Raw genomic sequence first — 13222 nt, forward strand, 5'->3', positions numbered from 1 at the left:
GATTTTAAAACCTATGAAAATCAATTATTTTCGTAATATTTGGGAATTATATGATCTTTTCATAAAAACATCTTGTACAACAACATTGCTTAGACCTATCACTCTTGGGTGAAATCACAGGGTTACGATACGTCAGGGAATTTAAAAATGGGCCTAGAAAGGCAGGGAGAGGTCAGGGAATTCAGTTTAATCTGGACACATTTTTTACGTAATTTTACTGTAGACCTACGACAAATTCGGTTATTATTATTTAGATCCTTGAAAGGTTGTTTAACGTTGAAATAACTTTGGTACTGAAATATAGGTTGATTAAATTTATTAATTTCTTACAAATGTAAAAGTTAAAACTGTCCAATTTGGAAAATAACTTAAAAAGATCAGAGAAAAAAGGGAATTGTCAGGAAATTTGAAACTGAGAACATTTTGGCAACCCCGAATCAACAACAGGACTTGGTTTAACCCGGACTAATTATTATAATTTATTCTGTCACAGGCACAAGTAAGGAAGAAATATCGCCAAATATAAGTAGCGGTAAGAAACCGAATTCTTCCCCCAACGAGGACAACAAGAGAAGCGTCAAAGGCCTCGAAGACAGGAGGAGAGAACCGAGACAGCCCTCGTCTACGCTGACCAAGCCAGACCACGCCGTCCGAGTGTCCAAAGTGTCTAATCTCAAGAAGGTCAAATCAACGTCGACTCTGCTGCTGGATCGCCACGCGGACCAGTCCTCCAACAAAGCCAAAAACGACAAGATGGACAACAAGGGATCGGAAACGGAGATGTCCTCGCCGAACGGAGGCCCCAATTCGGGCATCCCCAAACCCACGGCCGCCATCAAAGGCACCAGCAAACCGCCTTCGAAGGAGGACGCCAAGAAGCTCGCCGAAGACTCCAACGTCACGACGCTCGGCAAAGGGGCCGCGGACGACGTCTACGTCCCGGTCACCATTGCAGCCCCTCTGACCCTCGGCGACCCCGCGGACCCCAATAGCGCGGACAGAGCCGCCATTCCTCGCTCCAGAAGCGACCGCGGCAGAGACGGTATCGCCATGGTGTCCCCGATCATGAGCAACGCTGGCTCGACCAAACTCGACGCTCACAGCTTCTGCTCCGAACAGTTATCGAGCAAAAGCAACGGCGATAAAGAAGCTATCGTGAAATCCGCCACGTCGTCTTCCACGCACGATTCCGGCATCTCGGGCACCAACATGGCCACTTCCGCTTCCACCAACTCTTCTTTGTCCGATTCCGGTCAGAGAGAAGTGTCGGAAGACGCCGACGAAGTGATGCTGAACATTAAGCCCATGCTGCCCATTCTCAGAGCGTCTCCGTACGGATACACGCGCAGTTTGGGACCTTTGCACTCTTCCACGAACGGAAGACCTTTGTCCTCGCGCATCCACGGCTCTTCAACGGGGTTCTCGTCTTCGTCCTCGCCCTCGCAACAACGGCTGGCCAGTTTATCCCGGCAAGGCCTGCAGCCGAACCAGGAGTCGTCTCGACTCTTCGGCGCCGGTGTCTCGTCGCTGAAGAGGATCTTAGACGCGGATTACGGCGTCGAAGGCGACATTATCGGTTCCAACGCCGACATCCACGCTTCCGGGTACTTGAGCGACGGTGACGTCCTGAGAATCACTTCGAATTCTTCGGTGATGTACGGGTCGTGCTCCCCCGGCCGGAACCAGCAACAGCAAGAAGAACTGTACAGTTGCGGGTACATGAGCGAAGGTGGCGCCTCCCTCTACGGAAGGAGAGTGATCGTGGCCGGAAGCGGAAGTAGGTCGGCGCCGCAAAACCCCAAAGGCGCCGGCCCCGGATCACCAGGCAGGAATGCCAAAACCATCAACGTCTTGCAAGACGACAGGTTAGTCATTCTTTCGTCCCTCTTCACATTGTTTAACTCTTGTTCTCCTGATTTACAAAACCACAAAGCAAAAGACACGTTTAGGATAACCACGTAACTAAATAAATACAGAAACATAACCGGTCATTTACATCGTATTTACAATTTAAAATTAACGTACAATACCACAAAGAATAACACTCCAACAATTATATTTCTTGAGATAGTAATTTGGATCACACACGCATCATGCATAGGGCTCGGCGTTCGGATAAGAAATTTTCGGTTCATTTGTTTTATATCCATTTCCGAAAATTATCCGAATAAAAACTTATTTGTTGCATATTAAATTGTATAATATTCGTCAATATTATCCATTAATCGAATTTTGTATGATTAATTGATATTTCTGCGGTTAATTTATCCGTTTCCCCGAGCTCTAATCATGCACTTCTGTCTAGCGGTCATTATTTCTTAATAATAACCACATGCTAGAACTGTAAACACTTTAAGCCTTTTGATAATATAAACATCCCAGCACTGCCATAAATACCTAAAAAAGGCTGGAGGTCGAATCTTTTAAGTACTTTGATAAACTGTGAAGTATTTTCCCAATTTCTGGAAGATGGTGTTTCCGAATCGAAATCAATTTGGGCAAGTCTCTTATTTTCCCCGAAGGACCCGTTATTGATGAGCAGAGCGGTCGCACCATTATCGATTCTCCCTGGGGCCGAGCGACTTCGCATTGCCTGACCACCGGAGATTTCTGTTCAAAAAGTGTTTTCGACCGCGTGACTGCAGAGAATTGGGGTACCTGTCTAGTCGCGATAAATGGTGAAGTTTAACTTCTGTTTTTGGTCAGAGCAACGTTTTCCCTTAAATTTATAAACGGAAAATGGCGGTAAAAAGGTCCACGAGCTCACTTAATGTTGCTCCGGGAATAAATGGTTCTGATCGTTAGAATTCGCTTAGAGGCAGCCATCTTGTTTTCGCACGACCCTGATAATAAATAAACGAGTCTGTATGCTGATTGCCTGCTTTACTCAATGATGCTTTCCCGCCTTGTATTCAAAAATACTAGTCTGAATATAACGAAAGTGTCATAAATTTAAAAGTTTTGACGTGGCTTAGTGTTATGTAAATACAAATCTTGAATATCTGGAAATTTCGTGAAATTGGTTTGTTGACGAAAACAATCATGGGAAATATTTCGTAATTAGTTTGTTGACGAAAGAGTCAAAATAATATCAGGAAGTTAGTTTGTTGACGAAACAATTAAAGGGAATATCAGGGAATTAGTTTGTTGACGAAATAAATTAGGGGAATTTCGGGAAATAAGTTTGTTGACAAAAACAATCATGGGAAATATTACGTAATTAGTTTGTTGACGAAATAAATTAGGGAAATTTCGGGAAATTAGTTTGTTGACGAAAACAATCATGGGAAATATTACGTAATTAGTTTGTTGACGAAAGAGTCAAAATAATATTAGGAAGTTAGTTTGTTGACGAAATAAATTAGGGGAATTTCGGGAAATAAGTTTGTTGACAAAAACAATCATGGGAAATATTACGTAATTAGTTTGTTGACGAAATAAATTAGGGAAATTTCGGGAAATTAGTTTGTTGACGAAAACAATCATGAGAAATATTACGTAATTAGTTTGTTGACGAAAGAGTCAAAATAATATCAGGAAGTTAGTTTGTTGACGAAACAATTAAAGGGAATATCAGGGAATTAGTTTGTTGACGAAATAAATTAGGGGAATTTCGGGAAATAAGTTTGTTGACAAAAACAATCATGGGAAATATTACGTAATTAGTTTGTTGACGAAATAAATTAGGGAAATTTCGGGAAATTAGTTTGTTGACGAAAACAATCATGGGAAATATTACGTAATTAGTTTGTTGACGAAAGAGTAAAAATAATATCAGGAAGTTAGTTTGTTGACGAAACAATTAAAGGGAATATCAGGGAATTAGTTTGTTGACGAAATAAATTAGGGGAATTTCGGGAAATAAGTTTGTTGACAAAAACAATCATGGGAAATATTACGTAATTAGTTTGTTGACGAAATAAATTAGGGAAATTTCGGGAAATTAGTTTGTTGACGAAAACAATCATGGGAAATATTACGTAATTAATTTGTTGACGAAAGAGTCAAAATAATATCAGGAATTTAGTTTGTTGACGAAACAATTAAGGGAAATATCAGGGACTGAGTTTTTGGACGAAACAATTAAGGGAAATATCAGGGACTGAGTTTTTGGACGAAACAAATCAGAGAATTAGTTTGTTGACGAAACAATTAAGGGAAACTTCAAGGATTTAGTTTGTTGGCGAAACAATTAAAGGAAATATCAGCGATTTAGTTTTTTGACGTAACGATATGGCAATTTCAAGGATATCACAAATCAAGGGTAACTCTGAGGGCTGAAAACGGTGGCTCTAATTAATAAAAGTAACGCTAATTTCCCAACGATTCTTCGGTTCTTACGTCATTTCCAATTTCAGTTCACATTAATTGTAAAACTAATATTCGATTTTATTTGATCAAAGAATAAATTTGCTGTGGAACCTAGCATAGCTAACCTGTATCACGAGATCGGGACTACATTGTTATTGAATCTTCATCAATTTCTCTGAAAGGTCTGTTTCGAAAATAGCTTGTTGATTCAAGCAAATAACATTATTTATATGTATTATATACTTATGATTAAACCTTAAACGGAAAGGTTATTGTCCCAATATTGTCTCGGTCGGACCCTAAAAAACCTTCGAAGAAAATAATTACTTAAGAGAATGGCGTGGAAAAAGATAATGGATTTTCCTAATAAGCACACGCTGATCCTTTAAAGAGAGCTAAACGTTAAAGCAAGTGTCGGCTCCTATTTTAAGGTTAGTATAATTGGCGAGCGAGAGATGTCACTAACGTCGAGTTTAGTCGAAATTGAAACAAGTTGAGCAAGCAAATTATTTCCTCAAAAATAGGTGCCTCGACGTACCCCTTTATTTGATTGGCTTCGCGTAATCACGTGCGCAGTCAACTTAGCTTGGATTGGCATTTCTGCAATCACGTGTTTCAATCACGTCATCGTTGACTTTCAAATAAATGACAATACGTTTTTCAAAGTCAATAATAGATGGAAGCACCTTCCCGGCGATCTAAGCAATCATAGCCATCTTCGTTACATAGACCCAATCAAAAATACAGAGGGCAACGACAGAGCCGACACTTGCTTTAAATAAGAGGGATCTTTTCATCGGGAATTTGCCGCGCCGCATTTAGGCTAATTACTATTTTTTTGATAGATCCTCCTTTGTACATTTTGAAAAACTACGACGTTAAATGAATGTTCTTAATTTAACACACCCCCCAATTTTGTTTCGTCGCATTAAGGCCCTAGACGCCTCTCCAGGAACCATAATGGTCCAAGCGTCATCATGACGGAGCGCCATTTATCACAGTTAACCTTTTCTAAATACAGAGCTGGAAGAAAAACAAGCCCGCGAGAGATAATGACGGCAAATAACTCTTCCGAATCATTACCCGGGTCGTATTAACCCCGGGGGCTCTGGTCGTTGGTTCATTCCATTGTTTTGGCTGCTGAATGGACGCTAAAAATGATGGCTTGGCGGAAAACGATCTTCCGAAAGTGGCGCGTAAGGCGACGGTGCCCTTGGAATGTCCTTTATAGTCGCGATTGTTCTGGTGTCTCGTTTTATTGACCTAAATCTCCAGATTGCTTCTGATAGAGTCGACCGTTTCGCCAATTGTTATCTAGAAAGGGCATAAATCTTTTGATCTCTTCAACGCTCGTGATGTCTTATAACCCGGAGAAACTGTACAGAGGCGAATAAGATTTCAATTTCCCTTAATAGCCGCCGTTTCTCACCGTCATTCGGGGCTGAATGGATTCGTTTGGTGTTGGTTATTGCTACCGTATGATCCGCTTACCATGGCTTCTTGGATGTATTTTATTAGATGGCCAATCCAGATTATTGAATGCCAGTATTTTCTGGACGCGTTATGGTTGGACATTTGCTTACGCGTCACCTTGTTGACTTTTAAAAATAAATATACTATAGTTAAGTATACTTAACTATAGTTTATTTATTTTTAAAAGTCAACATTTGTTAAGTCGAAAACATTTAAAAAACAGTTAGCGGAGAAAAGTTCACTTGCTATCTTCAATATGTTAAAGCTATCTGAAAATACATTTTAATTTTGAATAAGAGTTTTGCGTATCTTTTGAGGTGCCTTTCGAAAAAGTTACTTTTTACTCTAAAATTTCTGTCCGACGTTTCGTTCTACAAATCATTTAGCAATAAATATTTAATTAAGTTCAGGATTCCACAGGTCAGGGGAAATAATGAACTTTGGCAAAGGTCAGGGAATTTGAAGATTTTTTAAAAAGTCATTAATTTGGAAAATGGGTTTAAAAATTAGGGAATTTAATTTCGGGTCCAACTGGGAATCCTTTAACTATAGTATAAGGTTCAAAATACAAAATTGTAGCACAAAATAATTTAGGGAAAAATCTCCGGAGTAGGTCAGGGAACTTAAATCTGAAAAAGCTGTGGCTACAATATTTAAACTAAAATAGCAAATTCATTAATTATCGTTAAAAGTAAAATATAAATTTAAAAATTATCTAATTTTCGTTGTCAAGGAAAAGTCAGGGATTCTAAATCTGAAAATAAGTTCTACAAAAATTTATTTCTCAAGTTTGAAAGCGAAACTTCGTCTTTAGTTTTGAGCGCCAGAAGTTTCTTAATAAGCGGAGGTCGTTTGTCTTTGCTCTGGCATTGTTTCCGCGAAATTCCCGCTTCACAGTTGTCGGGGGGATCAAAGAGGAGGTGTGCTGACGTCAAAGCTCGAGAGTGGTTGGCTGCGGCGTCATGGAAACAACGTCATTTCCGGTCCCCCCCCCCCGCTCTGTCGCCGTTCCAATTCTGTTGTTTGATCCTGGAATTTAATTAATTTTCCTGAATTTTGACACGCTGACGACGGTGGTTGCGATTTTGTGGAATTGAGCAATTGCCCAAATGTATTCGTTGGAGACTTTGTTTCTTTATTTTATAAAGTTGAAAATGCATTTTCCACAGTTAAAAACGTAAACTCTGTGACTGATAAATTAATAATTATTACCTTAAAAGTCATTGTACGGTCAAATCAGAAATTAATACATTACACTAGGAACCCTGAAGGTAGATTACATTGCGAACTTAGCTAAAGATTTTGCGAGGAGTCTTACAAATGGGATTTTGATTTTTAAATTTCTTACAAAAATCTAAATCTGATTTTGAGATTTCAGAGTACGATTTTAGTGTTGATTTCGGGGTTTTTTATTCTGATTTTGCGATTTTGGAATCGATTTTCGGTCAGATTTTGGAATTTTTAATTTTGTTTCCAGTTTTTTTAAATCATTTTTCTCTTGAGTTTACGGTGTCATAATTTTACGTTTTTATTTGTTATTTAAAATATAAATTATTCCTTAAAAGGAATGTACTCGTTCACAAGCGTTTGACCGATCTACATATTACTTATAGGGGTTAAGTTTTCACGTCTTTAAGGCAACTGTGGGCTTTATCATTACCACCTGTATTATAAAAAGGCCCCTGTTATTAGAGATGGCCAGGAATCTATCCGATTCTTCGAAAAACGTGACTTTATTGGAGAGAGTGGTCCCATCTCTTTAAGGCAAAGGAATCCATAATTCAAATTAGCCAAATGATAACGTCATCAGAAAGCCTTTTTAGAGTATTATATTTAGGCAACTTATACTCGATTCAGTGGACTTTTACCTAAATTATACGTCCCATGTAAAAATATTGTTTAAAATTACTTTAATTTATGTTATTGACCAATTTACAAACGATCCAATAAACGCGAGGGGTACATATAAGTATACGCCTTTTGGGTCAAAATTTTAGTTAACTATCTTGTTTTGATGTCGGCGCTAGCGACATCTGTTGAAAAAGTATACGCCTTTTGGGTAAAAATGTAGCTTAACTATCTTGTTTTGATGTCGGCGCTAGCGACATCTGTGGAAAAAAGGGCTACCGCACTTCGAATATACTGGGAATAACTAAACACCAAACTTCAAGTGAATAAAATTTTTTTGATTTACTACAAAATAATCTACTTCTAACACCATTTAAGGTGATGTTTGATGTCAAAACAAAAATTGGTACTCAGGAAACATTAGAAATAAAATCAATATTTTTATGGCGTTTTAAATATTATTTACAATTTCGACAGTGACTGCTGGCGCCATCTGGTAAGTCTTCGGGTACTTAAAAGTCGCGCTTTCATGGCGTTACCTCTGCGAAAGTGTCTTCTTCCTTGACAAATCCTTATCGACCTATACAGTGTTGAACGGAATCCGCTTCCATTTCGACTTGGGAGATGTATATTGCAAAGCCGTTACGTTTACGATGCCTTTTTATTTCGGTGCGTCGGAGTACGCCAAATTACCTGGCTTACGTTTTCATGTTGGGGCTTATTGGATGAGTGCTCTCGCGCAGGTCCTGGTGGCCCCGAACCCTTGATGCGCCGGCGTCCACATATACTGAGCAATAAAATTTGGGTTTTACGACAGACAACCAAATATAGCAATTTTCCATGGCAAAACATAGTAAACGCCATTTTTAATTTTTTTTATATATTTTATAACCAGCTAGGCTAATACCCAAGGTGCCACACCACCTTAGGCCTAAGTCATCAAGCGACTTTTAATGCCTTTAATTCAAGTGCCCGGGTTAAATTGATGTAGGAGAGCTTTGACAAGACCTTCACGCCACGCCATGGGCCAAATAATGATAAATCCAGGACATGACTCTCGTACCTTCACGCGTACTAAATCGGCCGTCCACTAAAAGACACAGGCGGCCATTTTAGTAGGGGGGAAAAGGAGGAAAAATAATAAAAAATTGGGGGCAAAATCAAGCAAGTTTCCGGTTTCCCGAACGCCATCTAGTGATGACTGAGTCGGAATTCGGAAATAAGTGGCGGTTGTAATTCGAAAATCCTGCCATATTTCGCCCCTCATTTTTTGATAAATATTAACGATTCTTGGAAAGTATATGTTTAATATTATATAATTATATATATTATACTAATTATGAACTTAGTACGTATAAAAATAAGTACTTACTTTAATAACCACACTATATATGATAACTGTGAATAAATATTCCAGGATATTTACTACGACGACCACGTGTATTATTTTTGAAAACTGTCCCTAAAACATTTGCCCCCAAAATGACGTAGGTCCGCGATCGCGCGTTTTTCCCAATAGGGGGCAATAGTGATCGGGTGTTAGCGCTGTTGGACGGGTTTTTCGCATAGAGTCATGTCCTGGATTTATCATTATTTGGCCCATGGCCACGCGAGCCAACAGCTCCCTACGCCTACCGTTATTGTAATGTTTAAAATAATCAGCTAGGCTACTACCCAAGGCACCACCTTAGGCCTAAGTCATCATGCGACTTTTGAAGCCCTTAATTCAGGTGGCCGGGTTACAATGCGTAGGAGGGTGGTGGCAAGCCCTGCATGCCACGCGATCGAGCCAACAGCTCCCTACACTAACTATTACCGTTTATTTTGATTAACATAATTTTATTTGGTAAATGTATTCCAAGAATGTTTTTGACTGATCGAATTCGTTCAATCGGAGCCTACGTTAATAACGTAGGCTCCGGTTCAATACAATCATAAGTAACATATTAAGATTAAAACGTTTCACATGTAAACACGAATAGAAAACTTTATTTTTACGATGGAATCAAATTCTACAACTCTTTCCCAAACCATATCCAAACTCTAACAAGTATTATGTTCTAATTAAATATGTAATATCGGGGTTTTTTATTTAATTTTTTTTTTCCTTTTTTCTATTAATTGTCTAAAATTAAAATTGTCACTGCCAGCTAGGATCAACAAACACAAGGAGAACGCAGCTAGCCTTTAAACAAGCTAACTCAGTGTTGTGTACAAATTTCATTAACTCAGTGTTGTGTACAAATTTCATTGGACCAACCTTTACGCTGAACATTTTATGGGCGGGGAGGAAGACAATTTCCGAATTTTCCCCTTCCGATGGCAGCAGGCGCTAATGCGTCTAACCTATGAAAACTGTAACCAACAAAATGCACGACTTTTGACGGGTTGCGTTCTCCTTGTGTGGAATGCTTTGTTTGTTGCTCCCAGCTGCCAGTTGCGGGGCCCAAAATCTCTTTAGACTTGGCAAATAAATGATGTAAATTTAGAACCTGAAATAATTTGAATTTTAAGTACGACAATTATTACCGAACTGATAAACTATTCAGTTCGTTTGCTCAAAGAATATAAAGCCCCAGGAATGGAAGGATTGATATTTTTGGCCGCGTGTTTTGGCTGAGCTAGAAACTTCCGGCAAAGCAAATCAGAGTAACCGGAAACGTTTAACTCAACCTGGTCTCTCTTTAAAAACGAGAGGCGCAAAAGTTCCACTAGACGGATCACCTTCCATTCCTGGGGCTTTATATTCTTTGCTAGTCCAAATTTGGAGGTGGGTGAGAGTTCTGGTACCGAAAACAATGTTATAAAATTACCATAGGAACTGTCATCCTTATTATTATTACGTAACTTACGCTACAATATAATTAAATTTATTAGTAACTCGACATTTTCGAAATGGGCGTTTACTAGGTTTTGCCTTTTAGACAGCCGAGCTTATTGGCAAGTTCGTCTTCTCCAGCGTTGGCCTACTACCCGAGTAGAGGTGACTGAGTAGAGGTGAGAAGCTTAGCCTGAATGTCTGAGAACGCGGGGGATGGTATCCATACATAGAGGGATCTCCCGCTCGCCGAGACATACCTCTCTGGAATCGTGCAGGCGTAATTACAGATTTCCCCTTCAATGGCGGCGCGTAATGACGATGGCCGCAGTCTCCCAGCAGCCCGCCTGGTGATTAGTCTTCCTCCTCTGACACTTGCTTCCCAGTTTATTCGGACGGAACTTGACTGCGTGCTCCAAGACACCCGCTGTCGTAACTTTTACGACGTGGGTTGCCGGTTTAAATCTTTTCCCGCACAAACGGCGGGATTTCGAAATATCCACTTTGTAGATTTTCGTGAGTGAGACTTAAAGCAACTGTCGGCTCTATCATTGCCACCTGTATTATGAAAATGCCCCTGTTATTAGAGATGGCCATGAATCTATCCGACTCTTCGAAAAACGCGACTTTATTGGAGAGCGTGGTGCCATCGATTTATGGCAATGGAGTCCAAAGTTCAAAATAGCCAAAATGATAACGTCGTCAGAGTCATTGTAGACTATTATATTTCGGCAACTTATACTCGATTTAGTGGACTTTAACCTCAATTATATATCACATGTAAAAATATTGTTTAAAATTACTTTACAAACGATCCAATCAACGCGAGGGTACCTATAAGTATACGCCTTTTGGGTAAAAATGTAGCTTAATTGTCTTGTTTTGATGTCGGCGCTAGTGACATCTGTTGAAAAAAGGCTACTTCACTTCGAGCGACACTTGCTTCAAGTCGGGTAATTGAGACACCTAGCGACTATATTCTGATATATATTTTTAAAGTTTTTACCAATCATCCACTTCACGTGCTTCTTCCCCCTGAACAAAATCAAATCAGCCCTGTATCTGACGTCTTCTGGCGCTATTGAAGCTCACGGTGTTGACGTTTTTCACTCCCCCTCTCGTGTTAGGGGTAATAACTCATTTTCCATAAACATAGAAATAAACTACTTGGTGAATATTTAAAAAGGTTATAGCTGAAGCTATGCTACCGGTGACTACTTCTCGTGGTAATATTTTACATAATAGCCAAAACTTTTGATACGTCTGGTTTTCGACACGGAGCAAAGATGAAATTAAAGCGGCCTAGGACTAACGAATCTAGTGAGCGCTATATTTTGTCTTTGTAGCGAAAAAAAAGTTTGCTCTCCAAAACGTCGTTCGGCAAACCTGAAACGTAGGCATAGATCATCCTTGGTTTAAAACCATTGAGTTGGGAATAAATAGAGGTACAAATAAATCTGGCTGGCGCGGGACCAATTTCTTTCAATAAGGAAACGTTATCAACTTTATCGTTCTACCGTGGCGGCATCTGTCTCTGATAATGGCCACTATATGGCAATTGAATTTTTGAGCGAATCTGACGGGAAATTGAAATTTATGATTTCTCGTAACAAACAAACCTTTGAAAATGTTTAAAAATAATTTTAATCTGTCAACACGATCCTTTTTAACACAAGTTACGGTGAGTTAGCTAAAAATTATTTATTTTTAGCCATATATCTTTACAAAATATAGATGGCGCTACCGCCTAATTATAAAGATAAATTTCGTACAGTCTTCTCAGAACAGGTCCCGCGTAACCATGGCAACCGAAATCGTAATTGTATTTCTAGCAGTATTATTCCCAATAAAATGTTTAAATCTTTAAACGCGAAAGGCGGGCAAGGCTTATGGTTATTCAAAGCGTATTGAGAAAATTATACGGAGATATCGCCTTTAGTATGTATATTTATGATAGCAAATAATAGTTTTAATATTTATTACCTTTATTATGTAGAAATTACCAAGTTCAATCAAAACGAGGCGAGACTCAAATTTAAAATCCTATTTGAATTCTACGAGCTAAAATGTAAAGAATCGTCTACATTTATCAAATGTTTCCTCCGCTACTGCTCGCGTATGAATCGAGGGGCTATACAATCATTCCAATGTTAGAAATTTCAGATTTCAAGTGATTTCAATATTTAATTGATTAAAGTTATTAAAGCTACTAAATTTACGTGATTTCAAGTGATTTCCCTGCTGATTTGTACACCCGAAGTTCCTCGGTAGGAATATATCGAGAGGATTATATTATCTGGCCAAATATCGCCTTAACAAATCTGTATCCCTCCGAATACCTCTAGTTCCAAACCGAGACCTTTCATGATTTTAGGCTTCTCTTATTATAGGCGTTAGATAATATCTAAATATTAATATTTTAATATTGATATAATAATCTATTATTATACTCAATATTTGGAAAATTACCAAAGTTTACAATTTTCCCCAATAACAATGGCGCACTTTTGAGTGCGTTTTATTACTTTAAAGAAAATAATTTGGGCGATTTTCGATGTTGGCTCCTTCCTGCGCGATTCACGGCGAAGGTTACACTCCCTGCAGCGGTAGACCGTTCTTGTTTCAACTTTGGATGTCTCTCCCCTCTCGGCTCTCAGTGATATTGGCCTCCCAGTCTGGCCTCCCTGCCGCCGCGGTCCGCAATCAGGCCATCACTAAATCATGGTTAGCGAGAGCCTGTCCCTAGGTACTATCCCTGGTCGTCTCCTCCCC

The 13222-nt window shown here is 39.2% G+C and overlaps 1 protein-coding gene across 8 annotated transcripts in view; it reads left to right on the top strand.

Annotated features, from left to right (window-relative positions):
- The window catches only part of sick (sickie), a 363513-nt gene that overhangs the window by 265280 nt on the left and 85011 nt on the right, over positions 1-13222 (top strand). For all 8 annotated transcript variants that reach the window (XM_090165613.1, XM_090165609.1, XM_090165611.1 and 5 more), the window contains one exon: positions 494-1865. In XM_090165613.1, coding sequence (XP_090021739.1) covers positions 494-1865 — 1372 coding nt within the window. The remainder of the gene's footprint in view (positions 1-493; positions 1866-13222) is intronic.

This window comes from Leiobunum rupestre, chromosome 2 (assembly GCF_980474605.1).
Source record: "Leiobunum rupestre chromosome 2, qqLeiRupe1.1.hap1, whole genome shotgun sequence".
In the NCBI taxonomy this organism is placed as follows: Eukaryota; Metazoa; Arthropoda; class Arachnida; order Opiliones; family Sclerosomatidae; genus Leiobunum; species Leiobunum rupestre.